The sequence below is a fragment of the Polyodon spathula genome, chromosome 40 (assembly GCF_017654505.1).
Source record: "Polyodon spathula isolate WHYD16114869_AA chromosome 40, ASM1765450v1, whole genome shotgun sequence".
Taxonomy (NCBI): Eukaryota; Metazoa; Chordata; class Actinopteri; order Acipenseriformes; family Polyodontidae; genus Polyodon; species Polyodon spathula.
In genome coordinates this window covers 2434144-2461677 of record NC_054573.1, presented here as the reverse complement: position 1 = coordinate 2461677, position 27534 = coordinate 2434144, and the positions used below count along the sequence as shown (strand labels likewise).

The following is a 27534-nucleotide window of genomic DNA, read 5'->3' as shown; positions in this document are numbered from 1 at the left end:
AAATCATGTACCTTTATTCGCTCTCCGGAACTTTTTTTTCACAAACGCTTGCCGTCCAGGTGTTTCACAAAATGTCTATTCAGTACGATCTTGAATTACTCAGAAGTGCGACAGATCAAATGGTTTTGAAACGTGAACCCGTGTCGTTTTAACTAACATGCATCCCGTTTAAACACAAGACTCGTTAATTAAAAACGAGTTTTGCGCTGTTTGGTGCTCCAAACGCGCTCCGCGATGAATAACAGACTGGGCTCTGCCAGTATGCTAATCTTATTTTCGTGTTTTTATAACGCCCTTGTTGTTTATTTGTATTGTGAGGGAAAAAAAAACATAACATTAGATTAATCGACCACCAAAACCGCAGATTGATCCAAATATAATATACACGCCCTTACACGACCGCTGTGCGCGTCTTGCCGGGAGAACCGCAGAGGGGCATCGGTATTACTCACTCTGAGAAGGAGGGTGGGAGTACAGGCAAGACAGGTTGGATATGACTAGTTCAACAAGAAATAAACAAAACTAATAGGTTGGTCAATAACTAATTCTACCTGATAGTTCCCTAACAGAGTCAGAGAGATGTAATGGTCTGTCTTTTTGCTGATCTCTTGTGTCTGCAGTGTGGCTGACTGCTGGGCACGTCGCATCATGCCTGCCCATCGGATGACGTCGGTGACCGGCTGTCTCGGCTCCGTCCTGTGCTCCGGGACCATTCTGCTGCTTCTCTTCTGTGAGGACGCGACGGGGGCTGAAACCAACGCTACTGCAGGTAACCGTGGAAACTTACTGGGAGCGACCACCGCAGGGAATGGAGTAAACCTCACCGGTGCATAGCAGTTCGATCCATTCCTGATTGTGCTCTACCTGTGCGCTGCGTGCGCTGTGTTTTCCATTGCTTCTGGGTGTCCAAACCGCCATCAATGAAGTATTGAAATGATTCAATAGCCAGGATATTAAGCAGCCCGTTTCCCCTACATCCTGCCACCTGTAGATTTTAATAGTATACCTGAGCAAGGGGAGCTCTGAACCCCAGGACTGGGTGCAGCAGCAGCAGGGCTAGTGTGAGTTTGTAACCCTGCTCAAACTCCTGGCTCCTGATCATTTCAATATTAATAATACTAGACTTCATTGAGGGGAGTTCTGAACCCCAGGACTGGGTGCAGCAGCAGCGGCAGGGCTAGTGTGAGTTTCTAACCCTCCTCAAACTCCTGGCTCCTGATCATTGCAATATTAATAATACTAGACTTCATTGAGGGGAGCTCTGAACCCCAGGACTGGGTGCAGCAGCAGCAGCAGGGCTAGTGTGAGTTTCTAACCCTGCTCAAACTCCTGGCTCCTGATCATTGCAATATTAATAATACTAGACTTCATTGAGCAGCAGCAGCAGGGCTAGTGTGAGTTTCTACCCCTGCTCAAACTCCTGGCTCCTGACCATTTCAATATTAATAATAATAGACTTCATATATATATATATAATATATATATATATATATATATATATATATATATATATATATATATATATATATTCATTAAGAATTAATTAGAGTATAGCGGACTTTCAAACCCTGGGACTAGACAGGTCAGTCCAGAAGGGCTCTCACCCGCTCGTACCTGAGCACGGAGGTTTCCGCTGCGCTCCGTCTCCCTGCCGCGGCTTCGCCCCGAAGCGGGTGATCGAGTATTTCTGCGAGCCGGGGTACACTCTGCACGGCGGGGCTGCGGGGAAGGCACGCTGTCGCCGTGGCAACTGGAGCCCCGAAGGTCCCGTCTACTGCACCCCCGACCCGGGTCAGTCATCCCGTCATGAGTCCCGTATTACGCAAAATAGCTTGTGCTTTGGAATAATATGCTTTCTGTTAATAATAATAATAATAATAATAATAATAATAATAATAATAATAATAATAATAGTCAAAACCTTATGCGGTTTTCAGACATTATGATGACGACTATTATGATGTATTTAATTGCTTAAATTATAACATATGTATAATGTGGATGCATACGGAAGTACATTTGGGGAGCAAACCTCAATATGACATTTACTGTAAAGGACAAATCCGTGAGGCACCAAAGCTTTCGTTGAGCTGCAACTTGACTCTACCATCAGAGAAGGTCGCGGATCCCGGGACACTGAAGTAAAACTGCCCCTTGTACCGGAGTAGGACATTGACGCAACGATGTCTCGTTTTGCATTACTGTACGAGACATATGAAGGCTTTCATAAACGAGTGCTGACGGATTCTGAATCAATTCTCAGGCGGTTCAGTGAAGCGCTTCGATTCGTTATATTGCTTCAGACTAGTTAAGCTCGTAAATTCTCAGGCAACCAAACCGGTATCTGCTCTTGCGATAGTCGTGACTTATTTCAACCACTGAAACAAAGCAAATACATTGTGTCAAGTTTACACAGCAGTTAACGCGTTTACAGTGGCAGTGACACGCACACGCACACGGCAACAACCACAGAAAGGAATTACACACTGACACACACACACTGACACACACACACACACTGTCTTTTCCTTAATGTGTGTCTGTGTGCTATAGTGTGTGACGTGTTGATGTCAAACACACAGTGACTGTGGTTGTGACTGTGTTTGTGTCTGTGCCCTGGAGTTGTGTGTCTGGTTGTGTACACACACACACACACACACACTGACACACACAGACACACACACACAGACACAAACACACAGACACACACACACAGACACACACACACAGACACACACACACAGACACAAACACACAGACACACACACACAAACACACAGACACGCACACACTGACACAAACACACAGACACGCACACACTGACACACACACACAGACACGCACACACTGACACACACACACAGACACGCACACACTGACACAAACACACAGACACACACACACACACACACACACACACACACACTGACACACACACTCACACACACACACGCACACACTGACACAAACACACACACGCACACACAGACACACACACACAGACACAAACACACTGACACGCACACACAGACACACACACACAGACACACACACACACAGACACACACACAGACACAGTCTGTGTTGTGTGGACGTGGACACACATCACACACACACACTGACACACACACACAAACACACACACACACACACACACACACACACACACACTGACACACACACACACACACGACACACACTGACACAAACACTGACACACACACACACACACACTGACACACACACTGACACGCACACGACACACACACACACACGAGTGCGTGTGACTGTGACACAGAACACACTGACACACAAACACACTGACACACACACACACGTGTGAAACACAGACACACACAGACACAACACGTTTGTGACAGACAAACACAGTGACACGCACACAATGACTGTGCTGTGTGACACGTCTTGTATTGTGTCTGACACAAACACACTGTGACACGTGTCACACTGACACTGTGTGGTGTGTGTGTGGGTGCGTTTGAACGTGAGTGTGTGACACTGAGGGTGACACAGGCGCACCTCGAACTGTGTGACTGTGTGCTTGTGTATGTCACACAAACACACAGACACACACACACTGACACACTGACACACACACACACACACACACACAGACACACACACACACACACACACACACTGACACACACACACACGACAACACACACACACACTGTTTGTGTGACAATGGTGTGTGTGTGTGTGTGAATGCGGTGTGTGTGATGTGTGGTGTGGTGACCCACGCAAAAACAACACACACACACACACACTGACACACACACAGACACACACAGACACACACACACACACACACACACAGACAGACACACACTGACACTGACACGCACACACTGACACGCACACACTGACACAAACACACACAGACACGCACACACTGACGGACACACTGACACTGACAGACACACTGACACGCACACAGGCGCAGATACTGAAGTGGCGCTTCTGGTGCCCTCAGTATACTGGGCGTAAATATGTTCACCTGTAATAATTGCCATGATAATAAATTGCTGCAGTCCTCATGAAAATCAATGTTCATAATGTGCTTCTAGTATTATTATTATTATTATTATTATTATTATTATTATTATTCGTTCCTCTTTGCCTGCGGCGAGGACTCAGTCTGAAACGGCGCAGATGCAATGGAGACAGGAAGTGAGTCACGGAGCTCAAATCGAGCCAGCTTTCCAATGCGTGGAGGAAACGTGAGATCATAGAAAAGCGAGCAGAGATGCAATCATCATAACATTATAATATATATATATATGCAGTGTGTGTATCAAATAACAATCATTTTGAGATTCCATTGCTGATTACTTACTGTGAATTCCATTGAGAGCAGATAGAGACTACAATAAATGGATAAGAACGATTTCAGACCAGAGCAATTACAGAACAGGTGAATACAGATTCCTTTCGGGGTGAAATCAAGCGCAGGATACACAGAGTGTCGTTAGGATTGAGAGCAGCAGTGAACAGAGCAAGGTGTGGAGCAGATCAGTGCAAGAGGATGCAAGCACTGCTACTGGGTGCCTTGTAGTCCAGTGTGTAGTGGAGAGCTCCCGCATGCTGTACCCTGCTGTGCTGTACCCTGCTCCCCTGTGCTGTACCCTCCTCCCCTGTGCTGAACCCTCACAATGTTTTTCTAACCTCTCTCCTCTCGTGTTTCAGAGTCCAAGCCAGGCTCGGACGGCTCGGACTCTACTGACGGGGAGTCCAGCTCTCTCCCCACTGTTGCCACGACGGCCGTGGCGGTGTCCGTCTTCCTGCTGACCACCACGGCCTGCATGCTGGTCAAACCCCGGGTCCGAGACTGCCACTGTGACAGGTACAGCCACGCTCCCTTCACAGAGAATGTTAGTAGTTTCTGCTCCCCCTGTGCTGTACCCTGCTCATCCACTCCTGGTTTCACTGCGAGTTAAATACGACACACACCTGAGCTTGTTCCCTATACACTGTGGTTAATCAAGCTCATAGTAAAACCTGGAATGGATCAAAATGCTATGCAATAAGAGCCCTGTAGTAGTATATCATTAGCGTTATTAGTAGTATTATTTGTCCCAGTATTATTATGCTGGGGCTAATCAAGCATCTACTGAAACCTGGAATGGGTAAAACCGCTGTGCAATCGGAGTCTGTCTTCCATCGCTGCCTTGCATTCGCCTCGGAGTGCGGCTGGACCATGTAATCAGTTTCAAATCGTCTTTGTTTTGCAGCAGACGACTTTCAGACCAACTGGGCCTGGTGACTGACAGACCCCCGGTCCTCCTGCCCTCCTATGAGGAGGCTGTGTACGGAAACCAGGGCAACCTAGCCCCATCCACACAGGGACCCACCCAGCTCCTGTTCGCCGAGGGACAACTGGATCCCGCCCACCAGCTGATGGACAGCCAATCGGACAGCTTGTTGGGTGGCTCAGCCAATCACTGCCCAGACACCCTTCCCCCTCCTTACGAAGAGGTCCAATCGCACAGCGGCGCTGGCAGGACCCGGAATGAGCAGAGGAGGGAGGAATTATCACAGATGTTCCGGGTTTCCACGGTGATCGAAAAGGACGTCTAGAATTCTAGAATTCTGTGCTGGCTTTTTTCTCTCAGGTGTGGAAAGCCACTTTCCTCAGAATTGAAGCCAATGGTTCATGTACTTGAGAACTCCTCTCTTTAGAAGCCGAGGCTTCTGTGAATGTAACAGAGAAATTAAACAGGCCCTGGGGACCACTGACACGCCAACTGGGGAAAAACAGATATCCACCTGTGTGCATTGAAAACTAGACCTCTGTGTGATTTACAATGCTTCCTTATGCTTTAGAATACCTCTCTGTGCTTTACAATGCCTCCCTATGCTTTACCAGGCCTCTCTGTGCTTTACAATTCTTCCCTATGCTTTACCAGACCTCTCTGTGCTTTACAATGCTTGCCTATGCTTTACCAGACCTCTCTGTGCTTTACAATGCTTCCCTATGCTTTACCAGACCTCTGTGCTTTACAATGCTTCCCTATGCTTTACCATACCTCTCTGTGCTTTACAATGCTTCCCTATGCTTTACCAGACCTCTGTGCTTTACAATGCTTCCCTATGCTTTACCAGACCTCTGTGCTTTACAATACTTCCCTATGCTTTACCAGACCTCTCTGTGCTTTACAATGCTTCCCTATGCTTTGCAGTGCCTCTCTGTGCTTTACAATGCTTCCCTATGCTTTACCAGACCTCTCTGTGCTTTACAATGCTTCCCTATGCTTTGCAGTGCCTCTCTGTGCTTTGTTACATGTTGCTGTGCTTTCACTGAGGGACATTTTTATATGGAGTCGATCTCACATGAAAGCAGTGGCTCGTGTGACAGTCTGTATTGTAAAACCTGAAATTCAAGACATTAAGAAAAGTGTTTGTCATTGAATTTTAAAAGTTTATTTGATGTGTTACTACCAACAGCACTGAGATATACAGATAGATTATCCTTTTAATTTTTTTAAATGTGTAAATAAATATTAGATTATGGGATGTAATGTATCAAATTGTGTACATATATATAAATATATATTTAAATACCCTAACGTATAATGTAATATAATATAATATTTTTAAACAGCTGAAGGGCTTTTTGCCCAAAACGTCCTGAAAGTAATAATATTTTTTTTGGATCTATATAAACCGTTTCTTTTGATGTGCCTTCAATTTTGTACAATGCACTTTATATATAAATATATTCTTTTTACATTTTGTAAGTGTGAATGCATTCTAGGTACCTGTGTGTGTGTGTGGAATGTGTTGCACAGTTGTTATATAATACAGTCTGTTCTAGTTCTAATGCAAGAAGCTTGGAGGTTTTGTTTATATATTTATTTTTATGTTCGTTGTGCTAAATCTCCACCAGAAATGCACGATCTGAACCTTCAGACACCCGGTTCGATTCACGTGGATCTGAACCTTCAGACACCCCGGTTCGATTCTGAACCACCCAATAATAATAATAATAAATAATAATAATAATAATAATAATAATAATAACAACAACCAGCACTATGTGTGTCTGTATGCGACAAAATGAGTACTGAAATTAGGTTGGGGTTTTTCAATATAATATTACCAAAAATAACTGAGTTACGCGTATGGTTTAGTTAGATAGATAGAGTGTAATTAAACCATATTTTATTTTTTATGTATGTATTACTGTAAAGGTTATGTATTCAATGTAATGGAAAGCAGTCAGGGGCTCGTTCCCACTATAGGCTGACCTAGCCTGCCCTTTCCCTCGGCACCGACTCAACTCTGAAACGGGAGCCGGTGACGAAACTGCCGGTCACTCCCGGCTTGGAAACGCTGCAGGCGGATCAGATACACACGGGAAATAAACTTCCTTCAGCGCACTGTGTCGAGAAAGTGCTATAGGAACCCTTTCACAACTTTACACAACTTATCAGCCAGGTCGTGACACACACTCCCCAACCCCCACACCGTGACACACATACAACTGTTCTTCAGTTATGCATGCATGCATGTATGTATGATGTATGCATGCATAATAAATAGAATAATATATTCAACTCGTGGTCGATCAAACGAGTCTTTGTCTATGGCGCCACTTTGAGGACAAAAATGTTTTTGTTGTTTCATCCTTATTCAACTTAATGTAGGCCTATTTTATTATTATTAATAATAATAATAATAATAATAATAATAATAATAATAATAATAATAATAATAATAATTCGAGTAAGACTTTCCAGTGTCTCTATTTTCAGACTCTTCCACAGAGTCAATAAAATTTTCAATACACAATGAAATGAAGTGTTTGCTCCTTTGTATAATTTTGCACACGACTGCTGGCAGAGTTTGGGCCAATTCAATGTTTTCAATTCCTCTTCTGATCCCAGTTCCCTTTTTAATTGTGTGAATTAAATGATAAGGACTAACAGTTCGGATTGTCATCCACCGCAGCTGTTTTAAGAAGATTTGATTATACATGCGACTTTGGTTTAAGAAAATGAGACAGAATTCTCATGCAATTCAACCTCAGTGTTTACTTTCTTCCATAAATATATTTCTGTACATCCGTTTGTTAAGTGCAAACATTTTATATAGAAAAAAAAATATATTAAAGATGTTTGGTTTCTATGGGAAAAAAAAAAAAAAAAAAAAAAGAAAAAACACGCTGACATGTGCCTGCCTCAGCGAGACATCGCTAAAGATAATGCCGGGGAAGGGATCCACACAAAATCCAACTTGCCCCGCTGTCCTATAAAGAGCAAAGCAAACATTAACGGAAGGTGTTTTCACTGCGCTTTATCTCAGTGTGCTGTGCTTTTAGATAACTTGTATAAGGGTTAGTTTACCACTGTCTGTTTTTTTAATATGCCATATTATATTTTTAATATTTTAATATACCAGACCTCTGTGCTTTACAATGCTTCCCTATGCTTTACCAGACCTCTCTGTGCTTTACAATGCTTCCCTGTGCTTTACCTCTCTGTGCTTTACAATGCTTCCCTGCTTTACCAGACCTCTCTGTGCTTTACTAATGCTTTACCCCCTATGCGTTTAACCAGACCTCTCTGTGCTTTACAATGCTTCCCTATGCTTTACCAGACCTCTCTGTTTACAATGCTTCCCTACCAGACCTCTCTGTGCTTTACAATGCTTCCCTATGCTTTACCAGACCTCTCTGTGCTTTACAATGCTTCCCTATGCTTTACCAGACCTCTCTGTGCTTTACAATGCTTCCCTATGCTTTACCAGACCTCTCTGTGCTTTACAATGCTTCCCTATGCTTTACCAGACCTCTCTGTGCTTTACAATGCTTCCCTATGCTTTACCAGACCTCTCTGTGCTTTACAATGCTTCCCTATGCTTTACCAGACCTCTCTGTGCTTTACAATGCTTCCCTGTGCTTTACCAGACCTCTCTGTGCTTTACAATGCTTCCCTATGCTTTACCAGACCTCTCTGTGCTTTACAATGCTTCCCTATGCTTTACCAGACCTCTCTGCTTTACCAGACCTATGCTTTACCAGACCTCTCTGTGCTTTACAATGCTTCCCTATGCTTTACCAGACCTCTCTGTGCTTTACAATGCTTCAATGCTTCTATGCTTTACCAGACCTCTCTGTGCTTTACAATGCTTCCCTATGCTTTACCAGACCTCTCTGTGCTTTACAATGCTTCCCCCATGCTTTACCAGACCTCTCTGTGCTTTACAATGCTTCCCTATGCTTTACCAGACCTCTCTGTGCTTTACAATGCTTCCCTGTGCTTTACCAGACCTCTCTGTGCTTTACAATGCTTCCCTATGCTTTACCAGACCTCTCTGTGCTTTACAATGCTTCCCTATGCTTTACCAGACCTCTCTGTTCTTTACAATGCTTCCCTATGCTTTACCAGACCTCTCTGTGCTTTACAATGCTTCCCTATGCTTTACCAGACCTCTCTGTGCTTTACAATGCTTCCCTATGCTTTACCAGACCTCTCTGTGCTTTACAATGCTTCCCTATGCTTTACCATACCTCTCTGTGCTTTACAATGCTTCCCTATGCTTTACCAGACCTCTCTGTGCTTTACAATGCTTCCCTATGCTTTACCAGACCTCTCTGTGCTTTACAATGCTTCCCTGTGCTTTACCACACCTCTCTGTGCTTTACAATGCTTCCCTATGCTTTACCAGACCTCTCTGTGCTTTACAATGCTTCCCTGTGCTTTACCAGACCTCTCTGTGCTTTACAATGCTTCCCTATGCTTTACCAGACCTCTCTGTGCTTTACAATGCTTCCCTATGCTTTACCAGACCTCTCTGTGCTTTACAATGCTTCCCTATGCTTTACCAGACCTCTCTGTGCTTTGCTTCAATGCTTTACCAGAACTCTCTGTGCTTTACAATGCTTTACCAGACCTCTCTGTGCTTTACAATGCTTCCCTATGCTTTACCACACCTCTCTGTGCTTTACAATGCTTCCCTATGCTTTACCAGACCTCTCTGTGCTTTACAATGCTTCCCTATGCTTTACCAGACCTCTCTGTGCTTTACAATGCTTCCCTATGCTTTACCAGACCTCTCTGTGCTTTACAATGCTTCCCTATGCTTTACCAGACCTCTCTGTGCTTTACAATGCTTCCCTATGCTTTACCATACCTCTCTGTGCTTTACAATGCTTCCCTATGCTTTACCAGACCTCTCTGTGCTTTACAATGCGTTCACTGTGCTGTATCACACTTTGCTGTGCTCTTCCAATGATAAACTTGCTGTAGGCGCACTGTCACAAACAGCTGCTACAGGAATGAGTAGAAGTGGTCCAGCTCTTTCTCTGTTAATGGAAACACCCGAACCCGAACCCGAACCCGAACCCGAACCCTTTCTAAACGCCGTTCAGTCTCCCCAAAAAAACACTTGCAAACAAACACCCCGCACTCTTGACGTCAAGCGATTCGAATCCACCAATCAGGGAGGAACCCAGTCGATCCATCACGACCGCGATTGGCCGGATTCCTCTGGGACGTTTCGCGGCAGAAACGCGTGTCCCGGCAGCCAATCAGATCGACGGGTTTTACGCGTTCCTCCCTCCCCTCCCACAATCAGCAAGGGGAAGGAGAGGCGTCCATTTTGTGCAAGTTGCGGAGCGGGACGCTGGAGCCAGAGTGAAAGCAGCCGAGGAGAAGAAACGAGACTAAAGGTGAGGAGAGTCTCGGCTCCACGCAAAGAAGCAGCAGCAGCGCTGTGATTAGGGATGCAGGACGGCGTGTAGCTGCCGTTGTTTGCACGGCGCAGCTCAGCGTGCATTTATTTTTAATTTGCAGGAGTTGTTCTCGGTGGAAGCGGTTGCGTTTATATTATTAGAGAGGAAACCCGCATTTCAAAGGCTAATAACCGACCACAGAAGTGTTTTAAATACGCGTTGGCTGTTGTTTAGTTGTGTTTTTTTTTTAGACGGTTTGTGTAATTTTAAAAGCTTTTTTTTTTTTTTTTTTTTTTTTGGTACAGGCCTGCTGTTTACAAGTTGTAAACAAAGTCTCTGAGTCGCCTTTTTTTTAAAGCTGTTGTTTTGTTTGTTTGTTTGCAGCTGTATATATATATATATATCTCTGTTAAAACACAAGCCCGGTCGTAATCGCGGTGAGAATGAGCGCCGTGGACGTCAAGAAGCTGAAGGTGAATGAGCTGAAGGAGGAGCTGCAGGCCCGGGGGCTGGATGCTCGCGGCCTGAAGGCGGACCTCGCTGAGCGGCTGCAGGCCGCACTGGACTCCGAGGCCTTGGGGGATGCGGTCGCGCCGCCACAGGGGGCCGTGCTCGGCGAAAGATACGCCGGGGACGGCGAGGAACTGGGATCCGGCGAGGAACTGGGATCTGGAGAGGAACTGGGATCTGGAGAGGAACTGGGATCCGGCGAGGAAGAGGTGGCCGATAACGGAGAGGATAATGCTGAAGACGGTAAGTGTGTGATGTTACTGTAATATCCACCCCCTTTTTTTAAAAAGAAATATACAGCAGTCATCTTATTCCAGCGCTGTTAAACGCACAGCTAGACACCTCGGTAGCTCAGTGACAATACGTTGGGAGAATACAGCGCCTCTGCGTATATACAAGTAATGCGTTTACTGTGTTATCGATAGCTGCACAATCTCATTGCATTTAGGGAAGGAGGCCGTGAAACACATTTTTACTTTTAGTTTGCATTGTGTGTTTGCTGTTGAATTTGTACCGTAAGCACATGTTATTGCATAGAGTTGCATTGCATGTGCAAAGAACCTAAACACGTGGCTTTCAGAGTTTATTTTGGTAACCCATTACTGGCAAAAATGACCAGCTACCGCGTTAGTTAATAACGTTATAACAAGTCCTATTATTTCAACATGTTGATATGAAAGATCGTGCAATTGCTGGTAGTGTGCTATTATATTTAAACAGTCCGATAAAATAATGCAGGAGTTATTTAATGAGTCGATGTGAGCTTTTTTTGGGGGGGGGGGGTTGTCTGCGCTGCGAGTTCCTTTTATTGTGGTTTGGTGTTTTTCCAACTGGCTGTAAACATTAAACGTTGTCCTTTTTTTTTTTTGCCTTAGTTTCCGCATCCCTTTACTGCACCACCCCTACGACTACGGTCATTTTTTTAACCAAGTGTATTCCAGAGTACCAATTAAGGTCACGTAATATTCGTAAATGCCACATCTGTGTTTGTGTTTTTTTTTTTTTTCCCGTAGTAGTGTGTACAAAACACATTAATTTCGACTAAGTCTTTTTCAGTGTCTTCTAGTCCAAAACGTTTGTCATTTTATTGTTTTGATTTTTTTTTTGTAACCTCCTATAGCAGTAATCTTGATACACAGCAAAATGAGCAAATATTTTAAAAGTGCTCTCATGCACACACTGGAACGGAGAGACACAATTAGGGTTGATTAAGCGTTCTAAATTCAGCACCATTGAGTGTGCGTTAAAATGGTTATGAATGAAATGCCCCTTTTATTTTACGAGCTTTAAACCTCTCTGGTGTTTTTGCAGGCGAGAAGGGAGAGCCAGACGAAGCCTTTGCCATGGAGACCCGAGACACGCTGGCTGAGCAAGACCAGGGCTTCAGCGAGCTGCACACAGACGGGCTGGACGACATGTCAGTCAAGGAGGAGAGCAAGCCCCCCCCAGAGGAGGAGGAGGAGGAGGGGGCTGAGCAGCAACCAGACCCCCTGGAAGAAGACCGCAAGCCAGGTCAGACCAAAGCCCCGAAAAGGGTGGGCCCCCCTCCAGTATTCCCAGGGATGCGTTACCAGGCCTGGGATCAAATAGCATGCGAATTACAACAGCAGCAGCACTGTGTGGAGAAATTGCAGTTATAAGTACAGTGCTGTTTCGTTTAATTGTTATGATGTAGTAATTCCAATTAATTCAAATTACACAAAAGTTAGCTTTTTATCGCTACACTTTTGAAAACCTGCATTTCCAAAAAAAAAAAATCCATCCTTAAACCACAGCTTTTTAAATTAATCTTTTATACAAACTATTGCAGTGTTACTTCAAATAATTAATTTTTATATAGCGCCTTTCATAGCGGACCAACATCACAAAGTGCTTTACAAGATATGAGACTAGGGTGTGTGAGCTGTGCATCAGCTGCAGAGTCGCTTACAACAACGTGTCACCCCAAAGACGCAGCACAAGGAGGTGAAGTGACCTGCTCAGGGTCACACACAGCGAGTCAGGGGCTGAGCTGGGATTTGAACCGGGGACCTGCTGTTTACAAGCCTGTTCCTTTAACCACTGGACCACACACATTTATCATTGCCTCTGAGTATCTGTTGGTGAAGTGGGGTGGTGGCTTGGTCTTGTGTAGTTTTTTGCATTCACACATTTTGTGTGTTTTAATTTTCTGATGCATTTTGCGTAAATTATTTTTTTCTTCTTTAGACCCAGAAGTCAAGACTGAGGTGAAGGAGGAGGAGGAGGAGGAGGAACCGAAGTCCGATCCAGTCACTTCAGAACAGAGTCAGGACGGGTCGGTCGAGCCCAAACAGGAAAAGGAACGCCCCCCTCAGCACCACCAGAGCCGCAAGAGACCTTACGACGAGGGCAGAGGCCGTGGCTACTACGAGCACCGCGAGGATAAGAGGTGGGGAGTGCTGGGATTACCAGTCCTGAAGGGTTACTCGCGCTAGACCTGCGCTCAATTACAGTTGCAGCACTATTTGCTGACATTAGTTACCACTAGTTATATATAATTACAATTCTGCTTTCCATTGTATTTGTAAAGTTTTCTTTTGGTATTTAAATGCAACACTGGGTAGTGTTTACCATAATACAGATCTGTGGTTTGGCATCCTTGACCATTAAAAGCATTTAACTGAAACGTGAAATAAGTGTTTTTAGTTTTTTTTGGTTTTTTTTCTTTAATACAGGTCCAGATCTCCACAGCCTCCTGCAGAAGATGACGAAGAGGATTTTGATGACACTCTAGTGGCCATTGACACCTGTGAGTATCAGCCAGCAAGTCCAGACAAATGAAGTGCTAAAATAACGTGTTTTGTCAAATCACATATGTTAACTTGCTGTCCTCATGGCATGAATTATTGATTTGTGATGGAACAGGATGGTATTGTAGACCTCGTAATTCCCCCCGTCCCCCCGTCCCCTGATAGTTTTGGCATTTCTTTCTTTCTTCTAGATAACTGTGACCTGCACTTCAAGGTAGCGCGTGACCGCTACAGCGGTTATCCGCTGACCATCGAGGGCTTCGCTTACCTCTGGTCAGGCGCTAGAGTCTCCTACGGTGTCAACAAAGGCAAAGTCTGCTTCGAGATGAAGGCGAGTCTCCACCCTTCAACACTGGGGATTTCTGTCCATTCAACTTCTTAAAGTGTTTTGATATTTTAAGGGCTTGAAACGCTCACGACACCCAGTCCTGGGTTTCAGAACTCGCTTGAATGGTTTGTTTTTGTGGAAATGATCAGGAGTTTGAGGAGGGTTAGAAATTCTCACTAGCCCTGCTGCTGCTGCTGCTGCTGCTGCTGCTGCACCCAGTCCTGGGGTTCAGAACTCCCCTCAGTGAAGTCTGTTAATATTGAAATGATCAGGAGCCAGGAGTTTGAGCAGGGTTAGAAACTCACACTAGCCCTGCTGCTGCTGCTGCACACAGCCCTGTGTTTAAGAGCTGCTTTTGTTCAGTTATGTTCTTGAAATTACCAGCAGCCAAGAGTATGAACAATCAGGCCCATGGAAAATCCATTGATGGAAATAAAACTCCAATTGCACAGCAGTTTCACCCTTTCCATGTTTTATGGTGAGCTTGATTAGCCACAGTGTGTAACTTAATATAAAACCAAGAATGAATCAAACTGCTGTGAAATCTGAATGAACCGTTTCTCGTCACAGCGTCAACAGTCACGCCTGTGAGTGTGTTTGTCGGGAGTAGTTCTGAAACCCAGTACTGGTGTTGGTTTCCAGTGACTGTATGCTGATAGTGTGTTTGTCCGTTTCCAGATCAATGAGGAGATCGCTGTGAAGCACCTTCCTTCCAGCGAGCCAGACCCACATGTTGTGAGAGTCGGCTGGTCTTTGGACTCCTGCAGCACTCAGCTTGGTAACCATGCACACACACAACTTGCAGAACAAGCTTAAAATAACATTCAAAAAAATGTATTCAATCTAAATCCGTTGTATATTTAAAAGGAAATACAGAACTAATTCTTGCAGGAGATAAACAACCAACGGATGCTTTTTTAAAATTTATTTTCTAACTTATTTAAGTTGAGTTGTTTGAAAACAATTTTCTCAATGCATTTTTACTTAAGGGCTTGCAGGGATGGCAAATACAAGTCCTATTGCACAGCAGTTTTCCCCAGTCCAGGATTTATTACCAGCTTGATTGGCCGCTGTGTTTAGCTAACAAGCGCAGGTGTGTCTGATTTTTCACTTGTAATGAAACCACGTACGCATCAAGCTGCTGTGCAGTAGGAGTCTTGTTTCCATCCCTGCGGTAGTGATTTGGCACAGAGCTTGTAGCGTACGCTGGTTGGTTCAGTCTCTGTTGGTGTAGCTCACAGCGTTGTGTCTCCTTTGTTTTTTAGGAGAGGAGGAATTCTCTTATGGCTACGGAGGAACCGGGAAGAAATCCACCAACTGCAAATTCGAGGATTTCGGGGAGAAGTTCACGGAGAATGATGTCATCGGCTGTTTCATTGTGAGTGCCGAGTGCAAACGACCCGGGTGGGGGGGGGGTGGGCAGGTTTATTGTGTTTATGCTTTTTCAACTCCATACGTGTTAGTTTTTTTTCTTTTTCTTCTTTACAACAATGAGAATTACACTGTTGCTTTCTTTGAGAACATGTGTTTGTGTTTTACATTCATTTATATTTTGCAGATTTGGTGCGTAGGTTGTATTAGTGGTGTAACAATACATGAAATGTCACGATACTCGATGGGCTACTTGGTTAAAGCATCAAACGATCATTTTAACAATGGCCGGTTTAAGTGGACTTTCTCTTGCACTCCGTCTGTGGCAGACCTGACAGTAATAACTTCTTGTTCCCACTGGAACTTGCTGGCAGCAACTCATTTTGCGGATTGTCACTCTCACACTCAAAATGTCAGATGATATTGAATTGTAACCCTTTAAACCACAGTCTATCAATATCAGCTTTTTTTTCGATTTCTTGACTTGTGTTCATAAGCGTTTGGTGGCTACCTCCAATATTGAGAGCGTACTTTCTCTTTCGCGCTTTTGTATGACTGACAGACCCAGCAGCCCATAGACCACCGCGCAAGAATGAAATACAACTTGATTAGCGGCATCCACCGAAAATAAACTGCCCTTCTCTCCATTTTAATTTTATTTTTTAATCTTAGGATTTCGAGGCCGGCGAGGAGGTGGAAATGGCTTACTCCAAGAACGGCAAGTGGCTGGGCGTGGGGTTCAAGGTGAGCAAGGAAGAGCTGGCGGACCGTGCCCTGTTCCCCCATGTCCTGGTCAAGAACTGCGCCATCGAGTTCAACTTTGGACAGAAAGAGGAGCCCTTCTTCCCTGTCCCCGAGGGGTACACCCTGGTGCAGAGCGTGCCTCTGGAGGACCGGGTTCGGGGCACCGTAGGACCCGCCTCCAAGGCAGAGTGCGAGGTGAGAAAGGGTGGATGGGCAGGAAGGCGTTTAGGGCAAGGGTGGCCAGCTGTGGTCTTGGAGAGCCACAGCCTTGCAGGTTCTTTAAATCCTCAGTGGCTGAAGACTTTGAAGAAATGTTAACTGGGTACTGCAGAGCTGTGTAGAGATCTATAGGAAAGAGATCTCCACTCTCAACACTGCAGAGATGTATAGAGGTCTATAGGAAAGAGAATCACTCCACTCACACAGTAATGTATATTTGCCCGTTGTAATTTATTGTGTTCAGAATAAGATGACATTGAAACTGTAACAACTGGTTGTTGTCGGACTTGGCTTTGAATGTAGAAGTTCCTGATCTGAATGTTTTGTTAAGACTTATTTTCGTTCTGAATCGCATGGGGCTGTAATAGGATATGTTAATACGATATGATCGGCCAAGTGCTCTGGATCTCAGCCGTCTCTTTCAATAAACAAGAGACTTGAACTAAGGGGACTTTTTCAGTTTGCACTGTGGCTATTAATCTCTCCCGTTTGTCTGTCTGTGTGCAGATCCTGATGATGGTGGGCCTGCCCGCGTCTGGAAAGACAACCTGGGCCGAGAAGCACGCCTCTGAGAACCCAGCAAAGAAGTTCAACATCCTGGGAACCAACGCCATAATGGAGAAGATGAAGGTAAAATAAAAAAAATGAAACGCCAGGCAAAAGGACACTGGGCTTGGTTTGGAGGCAGCCACCAAACATTTAAACCTTGTTGTTAATTAGTCATTTCGCAGATGCTTTTATCCAAAGAGACTTGGAGACAAAGTGGTGAACTGTGCTTCATCAGCTGGGTCGCTTGCAATAGGACCCTGTTTGTTTTACGTCTCATCTGAAGGACCACGTTAAGTGACTTGCTCAGGGTTGGGTGGGATGCTTGGGTACCTCCTGGTATCAAGCCCTTTTCTTTAACCACTGGACCACCAAGCCTAACTTTGCAACGCCGGTGGTAAATTTAGAAACGAAAACACTGTACAGAAAGAAAAGTGAATGACAGCCGTTTCAACAATATTGTTTCTAACAAGGTTCTTGAACCCTGGTCCCGTAGAGGCCCTGCATGTTTCATAGGTGTCTTTACATCAATGGCTAAAGATCTAGAAAGCATGTTAATCTCGACTAATTAAGCCAATAACTGGCTCAATTAACCAAGAGCTCGGTTGAAATGGGGGGGGGGGTTAGCGTGTCATAAACAAATTTATTGCCCGTCCTTTGGGTGGGATGCTTGGGTATGAGGCTTCCCATCCCTCCAGGTGGTGTGGCTTAAGTTACACCCCCCACTACCCGTGCATTATTCTCTATATAATTGCTTAATCTTTTTGTTTTCCCCCTGTTGTTGCTTGACTGTACGGTTTTTATTATTATTGCTTGACCTGTTCTTGTGTGTTTCTCCGTTCAGGTGATGGGTCTTCGTCGACAGCGTAACTACGCTGGCCGCTGGGACGTGCTGATCCAGCAGGCGACTCAGTGCTTGAACCGCCTGATCCAAATCGCAGCGCGCAAGAAACGCAACTACATCCTGGATCAGGTACAGCAGAGCCTTCCCTGATCCTCCCTCCCTCTCTCTCTCTCCCCTCTCCACTAATGCAGCCTTTTACTTCCAGCGCAGGACAGCAATGACTTACAGTAGCACCTTTTCAAACACCATTTGTCAATTGTTTTTGTATAACAGTTGCTTAGTCCTTTTAAGTTGTTATGAATTGTTTTTTTATAATAATCAAATCTTGTATTGTTAAATGAGGAGGGGGGAGCGGATCATGTTTGTATCTTTGTAAGTTTGTTATCTTTGTAAAGAACTTTAACCCCCCCCACCCCCCCGGGAATGTAAAACAAAGTGTGGTTTCTTTTGTGTTTTTTTAATTGGACCTAAAATTTAAGTGAGATTCCTCCACCCCCAACACTGTAAAAGATAGTCCTCTTGAGATAATAGTGATCAAGTAAAAACACTGTCGTGACTGGTGAGTAAAGAGAAACCCTTCTATTGATAAAGTAACGTTAAATACAGTTTGCTAAATTAGCTTCAGGTATATCCTAGATTTTTTTTTAACGTAGAGATAGTATGTGGAACTGTCGTGTTTTATTTTTTTTTTTTTTTTTATATAAAAGAAAAAAATGACAACGGTAAGTGATTTAACCACAGTTGACTTTTCAGGGCTCTTGTCTGGCAGTGTGCATTGAGGTAAGTGCAGGTCAAACTGACATGCCTGTGTGGCATCAATGGGGAAACCGTAAGTACTCTTGGGTAGGTATGTATCTGTTTGTCTGTTCTGAGGGCTGTAATGTGCTTTTCAAGTACAGGTGAGTAAAGGTAAGTTTTGATGTGTTTTTTTGTTGTTTTGAGGTTGGTGGGGGACCCCCTCCTTTTTAGTTTTAGTATTAGATTATGAACTTTTGTAAGGTCAGGTTTGAGAGGAAAGACGCATTGACACCCCGTTCTGGCCTATTGAAACGATTTTATAAATCAACTGGTAACTTGCCCTTCTCATTTAAGCTTGACTGCCAACTCCTTTTAACCTTTAGGGTTAGGGTTGCCAAGTGTGTGAGGCTAGTCTAATTTTCTGCTTCCTAATCTCTTTAGGAAGATGTGTTAAACACACAGTTTTGCAGGGTTGTAGTTTTAAGTCTGGCTAAAAGTTCATTTATTGGTTAGGGGCACGTACTTGGGGGGGGGGGGGTTATAATTTGGAGTTTGCGTTGGGGTAATTTGGTTAGTAACGCAGTGCAGGTTGACCCCCGAACCCTCAAACTGCTCGGTTGTATTTGACAGGGCCTAGGTGCTTCCCAGTGTAAGCTTAGCACGTGAGTTTGTTATTCTGGGTTGTGTTAACATTAGATCAGTTTTTCTAAACCTTGAAGCTTTTTTGACTTGTTGGTCAGTGTGGCTTTTCAATGCTTTGAATCAAGCCTGTTTGAAATATATAACAAACAAAATTCATACTGTTAAGTTCATCAGGTATAGCAGTGCTGGGGAGGGGGCGTGAAGAGTCAGTAAGGGGGGGCCGAGACTATGATTAGAGGCAGTTCTGTTCTAGATTTTAACCGAAAAGTTTGTATATAGCTTTATACATAAATGGTAACGAACACATTAAGTTTTGAAAGGTGTGTTTTGGTTTTTTTTTTGGCTTTGTAATATGCAGGGGAGGCGCGGAAGCAGAGACATTGGCTCTAGGAGTGTAAGGGCAGCTCTGCAGCACACAACGCCAAAGCAAATTCTTCAGTGGGCGAGGGCTTATTTTTAGCATTGTAAAAATCTGTGTTTCTTTTCTGACATGCAGTTGCTGAACGACAATGTTTTTCGGATTTATCTGTTGGGTTAATGTTAAATCTGCCAAGTGTAGTTTTAAAAAAAAAAAAAAAAAAAAATGTTGAATTTTACAATGCACGTTTTTAAAACATTTATAAATCATATCAAAAGTACAGTTTTCAAAAAACTGGGGGGGGGGTGGCATATAAAATGCCTGCGCACAGCTGATGTCTAGGACAGTTATCCAAAGTTGGTTGGAAGTCTTTGAGGTTTGCTGTTTTGAAATGTTTCATCTCTCGCGTTTGAAGAATGCCGAGAGGGCCTTCTGTTGGTTGTCGGCGACTAGCGTGCGAATAATTTCAAAGGCATCTTGATGTTGGCTTCAGTTGTACTTTTGAACCCGTTGCAAACATTTGCTGCCCTGTCACTGCGGTACTTTTTGTTGAGAGATTTTTAAACCTCTGGTGGCAAGTGTTAGTTTTGTTCTGCAGAAGCTTACGTTGAAAGACTCATTTTACTTGTGTTAAACAGAGCCACAAGTGTTTATATATAATGTGTGTGTAACAAATGACCTACTTGGTTAACCTCTCTGGAAATTGAAAACTAAATGACAGTGCATTGAAATGAATTATCAATAAGGGATCAGTTTAATTACCTCCAGCGCAAAATGCCGCTCCACAGTGACTATCCTGTAGTGGAGTCGACCAGTATTGTTTAGCTGTTGAGAGTCGAGGGGTTTGTATGGAGAAGCCTGACTGTCTCATTTGTAGGTAATCGGGGGTATACTGTATGCGCCAAGTTTGATCAGACAGTGTGTGTGCCCCATCCTTTGTACTCCAGTGTTTGAAATCCAACACACACATCCAAGTCCCATGCAAAAAAAGTTAGTTTTATTTCTTCCATGCATATTTAGTTTTTTGGTGTTTTATATTGGTTAATTGTGTCGTTACCCAGCAGTAGTTTAGTCTTATTGAAATCGCTGGAGATCTGACTGCTGTGTCCTGTAAAGAGAACTAGTAATGCTGCACTGGGGGGAGCTTAATACAATTTCAAAGTAAAAGAACGTTTTCCGACTGTAGCCACAGCTCTGATTTGTCATAAGTTTATTCTTAAATACAAGCCCCTCCTTTCTAACCCCCCCCCCCCAACCTGTTTTCATTTCCAGTTCAGTGCAAAAAAAAAAAGCCTCCCGTTTTTAAGGTAAGTGTGGGGTTGTGTGCTGCAACCATAGTTCCAGAGACCAAACAACATAACGAAACCTTGTAAAAACAAAAAGAAGAAAAAAAAACTGTCTTATTTCATCGTTGCAGGCTTCCGAATTCCTCTCCGCAAAAGCTAAAACCAAGTAAAGGAAGCAAACACAATAATGAACAGCTTTTGCCTCTTCTTTGTCACCATTGCTAGACAAATGTTTATGGATCAGCCCAGAGACGAAAAATGCGTCCTTTTGAAGGTTTTCAACGCAAGGCTATTGTAATTTGTCCCACGGATGAGGATTTAAAAGAGCGAACGTTAAAGCGCACTGATGAGGAGGGAAAGGATGTGCCTGATCATGCTGTGTTAGAAATGAAAGGTAGGATACTAGAAACAAACAAACCAACCAACCCACACACACGCACACGCACACACACGCAAAACAATCTGGGGGAGAAAAAAACAAAACTGATCTACAACTTTTGCTTGTTGAATCAGTTGGAAGAAAAACTTGCCTTTTTTTTTTTTTAATCCTCCCCTTTTGTATTCCCCTTATCTCTCTGTCTGTCTCTGTCTCTCTCGCGCCCCCCCCCCCCCCCCCCCCAAAAAAGAGCACTGCAAACCTGTTCAGACGTGTGTCGTGACACAAGACCCAACTGCACAGCACTCTTTTCCAAACAATTCATTTTTAACATCATGAAATGATCACTCGGTCTTACGAATTGTACGAGTTGCTCATCGACTCTCATGTAGTGTGAGGCGTTCCTAGCTTGTCTGCCTTAATCCATACATAAATCTATGTCTTGCAGTTGGATTTTTCATGTAGGCTCTGATTTTTGTAATTTTTTTTACTTTTGTATTGCCAAAGAAATTTGGCAATAATCATTTTATGAAAGTGGTTGTCGTGTAATCCTCTGATTGCTCTATGCTTGCCTACACGAGGCAGTGCTTTCCAAAGTATAACCGAAGGCTGGAAGCCGTTTTTAAAGATGAATGAATACATTTTGCAGTCGTGCCCTGAAGTCGTGCAAAACCTTGTACGTTGTTCCGTCACTGTAGAAAAGTCTTCAAAGGGACTTGGGTTTCGTGGCATGTTGATTCTGTCAGGACAGTTTTTTTTATTTGCATATTGATAGCTGCTTTTGTGAAGCTTTGACAGTTTTTAGAAGCTGGAATTTTTTACCAGGAGAATTTGAGGTAGACCTGGGTTACTGTCAAAGTAGTAATGACCTGGGGGGCTTCAGTTATCATCATCACCCCTGTAATTTCACAAAGCATTTCATACTTTGGCTCAGTTCTGCACTGTTTCGCAAGTGATTTAATTTTAGTAATGAATTTAGAGTATGGTTATCCTGTGTGTGCGTATAGAATTTTATTTTAAATGCTCCTAGTGTGGTAAGGATGTTAAACTTGCTGGGTCTGCAGTATCCCGATTTTTTTCCTTTAATAAAAAAAAAAAAAAAATATCCCTTCTGTCTTCCACCCCACACTTGTGTGTCTAATTTTTAAACAACCCAACCCCCTCCTTTTCTCTCTCTCTCTCCTGTTCTCTTCCCTTGGGGTATAACAAAAGCTATCACAATTTATGATTTGAGAGGTCACTTTTTTTAACCCCTGTTTCTCTCTCTCTTTTAAAATCTCTTTCGTGGCCAGATTTATTATGTATTTTTTTTTTGTATTAACTTTTGTTGTTTTCTCCCATTTATTTTTTGTTCCCCTCTTTTTTTGGTGCCGGGTGCAGCGAACTTCGCTCTCCCGGAGTCCGGCGAGGTTCTGGACAGCGTGACCTACGTGGAGCTGGAGAAGGACGAGGCGGAGAAGCTGGTGAAGCAGTACAACGAGGAGGGGAAGAAAGCGGGGCCCCCCCCGGAGAAGAGGTTCGACGGGCGCTCCGGAGGGTTCCGGGGCCGCGGAGGAGGAGGGGGCTTCCAGAGATACGACAACCGCGGGGGACCTCACGGGGGCAGAGGGGGATACCAGAGCAGAGGGGGCTCGGGAGGTGGCTACAGAGGAGGTAAGGGGCTCAGAATGTGTGGCTGTGGGATATCAGACTGACGAATTATATATAAAAACCCCAGAGACCTATCCAAGGCAGCAGGGCAGTACAGTTACAACGCAAGGTTCATATGTTAAATAGTGTAGTTTACAGTAAGTGAGATGGAACAAGTATCTACAGTGATTAGTGCCTTAGCTGAGGATCCAACATGTTGCTTAGGTCAGCTGATGCCGTTCACAGTAGGAGGGATAGGGAAGTCCCTCTCCTCTAATGCAGGGGTGGCCAAAATTGGCCCTTTCAGTCCTGGTCTTTGTAACTACCTTGTCCTGATTTTTTTTTTTTTTTTTTTTTTTTTTTTAATTGAACCAATTAAAAGCTGAATTGGCTCGTTAATTGTTCTAGTTTTAAGTCTCCAGTGGAATATGCCTTGTTTTTCTACTCTGCAGGCTATAACCGCGGCGGCTACAATCAGAACCGCTGGGGCAACAACCGGGACGGGGGCCATGGGGGGCGAGGCGGCTACAACCGGAACCAGCAGCATGGGGGGGGGTACAGCCACAACCGCACTTCCAGCTACAAGGGCGCCGGTGGAGGGGGGGGAGCCTCTGGGGGTTACAACCAGGTGAGTGACAGCGGAATGCAGGGCGGATGACAATTCCATTTTGGAAGAGGCGGTGTGGTCCACTGGTTAAAGTCCAGGTCTTGGCACCAGAAGGACCCCGGTTCAAATCCCACCTCTGCCACTGACTTGACTCGCTGCGTGTGATCCTGAGCGAGTCACTTCACCTCCTTGTGCTCCGTCCTGTGGATGAGATGTTAAATCAACGTCCTATTGGAAGTGACTTTGCATATAATGCACAGTTCACAGCCTGCCTTTGTAAAGCGCTTTGTGATGGTCCACTGTGAAAGGCTCTATGTAAAAATAGATTTATTATTATTTCTAATCCCAGTTCCCTTTTTTCTTGTTTTTATGGCACAGTCATTATTAAAGTTTATGCCGCAGGCTTGACCTGACCGGTTCATTAAACTGTGTACAGTATTTCATTGTTCAATAAAGCCTTTGTTGTAAAATGATTTGAAATAGGTTTGCACAGCATGATCAGTTTGCATTAAAAAGGGAATTTGGGGTTAGAATTGGAATTTATAAAGTGGAATTGACCCCATGAATCGGACTGCTGTGGAATAGGAATCTCGTTAAGGTGATAGTTTTTCATACTGGGGAAGGTGGGGGGAACGGGACTACAAAGCAGTGTGTGATTCAATACGTTAACGAAACAATTTTTATCCAGCTTCTGTAACCAGAAACCTGACCCCAAGCTGGCATGTGTAAGAAATACTTACAAGTGTGTTTTTTTCTTTCTCCTTGTATGTGTCAGGCCCAGGCCTACAACCAAGGCTACAACCAGGGCAACTACAACCAGGGCTACAATTACGCTGGCTACAGCCAGGGCTACAGCCAGCCCGCTGCCGCAGCTGCCACCACCGGGCACAGCTACAGCCAGCAGCCGGCCCAGCCCTCAACGCAGCAACAGCAGACCTACAACCAGCAGTACCAGCAGGTAGAGGCAGCCTTACAAGGGTGTCCTGGGAGGTGGCAGGCGCTAGAGCAGGGGTCTCCAGTCCTGGTCCTAGAGGACTTCCTACACAGCACTCAATTGCTTGATTGAACAGTGTCAGCAAACGAAGAGCTTGAAAATGAATGCCAAGTTTAATCACCTTTATTAGTTCAGTGAAGGGTTCAGTTGAGCGCTGCGTTGGAACGGAAACCAGCAGACTCACGGCGTGCCTCTAGGAACAGGGTTGGGAAACCCTGCTCTACAGCAGGGCTCTCCAGTCCTGGAGAGCCAGTGTCCCTCCTGGTTTTAGTTCCAGCTGTACCCTAAATTTGACAAGTTAAGCTTCTAATAAGCACTTAATTGGTCCAGTTAAGTAATTTAGGCTACAGTTGAAACAAAACCCAGGAGGGACAGCAGCCCACCAGGACTGGAGACCCCTCTGTCCTGCTGCACTTTCAGTATACTTTTTGAAAGTTTAAATTAATTGGCCAAACTTTGCCTCATGATGTATTGCCTTCAAGTTTAGGCAAACAGAAAAATGGATTAATTTGTTGCGTTTTTATATATTTTTTTTATATATTTAATTGCCCTCATCTGCTCTCTTTACTCAAGTGGTCCTAAACCTCATCTCCATCACTTCACAAGTGATGCCGACCCCTTCTGTATGAACCTGTGCTGGTTTCACATTCTTGTTCACTGATTTTTTTTTTTTGTTGTTTTCCCTCTCTCTCTCTCTGTCTCTCTCTCTCTCTCTCTAACCAGTATGCCCAGCAGTGGAGTCAGTATTACCAGAACCAGAGCCAGTGGAACCAGTACTACAGCAATTACCCCAACTACTCGGGCAGCACAGGGACTGGCTCAGGGGCCCAGTAAACCTCCCCAAGCAGGGTTTCACTCTGGGGCTGGTCCTTCTACCCCTCCATGGCCCCTCCTCTCCATCTCCTTCCTCGAGGGGAGGGATTGGCGCGTGCGTTTAGGATGGCAACTTTTTTTTTGACCGGGGATAAAAACCGTCCCCAAGCAGGAGTTTACTTGGGGACTGGTCCTTCGCTACCCTCATGGCCCCTCTCTCCATCTCTCCCGAAGGTGAGGGATTTGCGCGTTGAAAAAAAACGCAACTGGGGGGGGGGGGGCGGGGGGGTGCCTTTTTTAATTTGACCGTCAAACCTGCTTAAATTTAGTTTTTTAAAAATGCAAGAGTTTGTTGGGTGTAACTGATTTGCAGCTGAGTTTTTTCTAGTTTGTTTTAATTCATTTAATTGGAGGGGGAAACTTATTTTTTAAAATCTTTTTTATTTTTTTTTTGATTGGGTTTAGCAAATGTTTTATTGTTTAAACTTTAATCTCAAATTGGTGAGGAGGGGTAGGGGGGGGGGGGGTTTGCCAGCTATGTAGCTGCTGCTTTTGAAGTAGTGCTGATACATTTGTAAATCTCCCTTTGTGTGTGTGTTCCTTAAGAAAATAAGATGTTAATTTTCAATGCCCTCTGTGATGAATAAAAATCCTTTTTTTTTTATATATATATATTCCAATGACAGTTGTGTTGGCGAGATGTATTTGAAAAAAAAAAAAAACCTTTTTCCTGCATCAGAATACTTTTCCTGCTGTCTCTTGTAATGCTGCCATTTATTTTGCAAACTTTTTATTGTCAATGTGATTTAACATTATTTAAAAAAACAAAAAAAAAAACAAACAAGAAACACCTTTTTTGAAATTGTTTTGGTTCATTTCCCCAGGTTTTAGGTGCACCCTTTTAGTTGTTAATATCCTGAAATCTCTGTTTTGCTTGATTAAGTTTTTTTAAGTAAAACTGCAAATGACTTCTGTTTTTTTTTTTTTTTTTCCCTGTAAACTGCACATTGCTTCTGTTGTGTCAGATGGAAACACATTTTTGTATTTGAGAATATAATCGAAGAACTCGTTATACCCTTGTGTGGGCCTGCTTTCTTTTAAATTCTGTTTATTTTATGTGAGCTTCACGTTTCTTTAATTGAAATATCCTTCATATCCCCCTGTTTTCAGTGTAGCCCAGCTGTGCGGAAATTGACAGTGGGGTACATAAGCTGTATTGACAACTTTCTGATTATGTTGGTAGAATCTGGGGGTGCAGGGTCTATGTGTTGTATAAAAGCTTTTGTGTGTGTTTATCCTGGTACATGTTTTAATGCACTACTTGTATGATGCGTAAGATCAAACCATTTTTCATGCTTGACTGCTTTAAGTTAGTTAGGGACTGTGTTTTCACACCAACGATAAAACTAATTCAAGAACCACTTCTAGTGAGCTGCGCTTTTGGTTTTGAATCGCGATACGATTCATATGATACGATATTCTCATGGAAAGTATCGGTCAGGGGATTATTAGTATTTTCACAATAAAAATAAAATGTTACCTGTCTCGTTTCAAAACCTGTGATGGTGCCCTGGAGATTTCCATAGGTGAGTAATTTATTATTATTGTTGTTATTATTATTATTCAGTCATTTAGGAGAAGAAAGATTTTATTCAAATGGATTTAGAGACTATAGGGGTGAGCTATGCATCGCAACTGCTGCTGCAGTCCTGTAGGACCCCAGGCTCGCCTGAAGGAGGGTAAGAGACTTGATCGGGGTCGCACACAGCGGCTCAGCGGCTGGGGTTGAACCTGGGCTCTGCTGGTCACAAAGCCCTTTCACCGCTGGACCCGCCAAGCATCTTAAACGGATCTCTGCAGTGGATAGTTCAATTCATTGAAAGTGTTTTAAGTTTCAAGTTGGGTTGATCAAAACCAGCTCCCTGTATTTTAAATGAAATTAAATTTAAAGGTTTAAGGCACACACACACACGGTAATATTTCGACAGTGAAATAAACATTCTGCATTTTGCAAAGTCTACACTGAAGAACAACTGCATGTATCGCAGCACTGCTTAAA

The 27534-nt window shown here is 43.9% G+C and overlaps 2 protein-coding genes across 2 annotated transcripts; both read left to right on the top strand.

Moving 5' to 3' along the window:
- Positions 1-1583: 1583 nt before the first annotated feature.
- On the top strand, positions 1584-5894 carry LOC121304838 (sushi domain-containing protein 6-like; the record flags this gene model as incomplete). The annotated part of the gene is made up of 3 exons (XM_041236248.1): positions 1584-1791; positions 4711-4867; positions 5256-5894. Coding segments are annotated over 3 exons (711 nt in total), but the record flags the coding sequence as incomplete, so codon positions are not given.
- A 4693-nt stretch (positions 5895-10587) lies between these two features.
- On the top strand, positions 10588-25620 carry LOC121304873 (heterogeneous nuclear ribonucleoprotein U-like protein 1). Its single transcript, XM_041236286.1, has 16 exons — positions 10588-10696; positions 11084-11452; positions 12521-12721; positions 13418-13619; positions 13906-13979; positions 14172-14311; positions 14987-15086; positions 15574-15686; positions 16352-16618; positions 17150-17272; positions 18033-18161; positions 21282-21450; positions 22813-23085; positions 23514-23689; positions 24444-24626; positions 25386-25620. Exons 2-16 carry the CDS (start codon positions 11143-11145, stop codon positions 25494-25496), a joined length of 2571 nt encoding a protein of 856 aa, XP_041092220.1. The 5' UTR covers positions 10588-10696; positions 11084-11142; the 3' UTR covers positions 25497-25620.
- Positions 25621-27534: the final 1914 nt, after the last annotated feature.

Coding starts and splice junctions, on each gene's coding strand:
- LOC121304873 (XM_041236286.1), top strand. CDS start 11,143: ATGAGCGCCGTGGACGTCAAGAAGCTGAAGGTGAATGAGCTGAAGGAG. Junction 14,312..14,986: donor AAGTCTGCTTCGAGATGAAG/GCGAGTCTCCAC, acceptor GTCCGTTTCCAG/ATCAATGAGGAGATCGCTGT. Junction 17,273..18,032: donor CCATAATGGAGAAGATGAAG/GTAAAATAAAAA, acceptor TTCTCCGTTCAG/GTGATGGGTCTTCGTCGACA.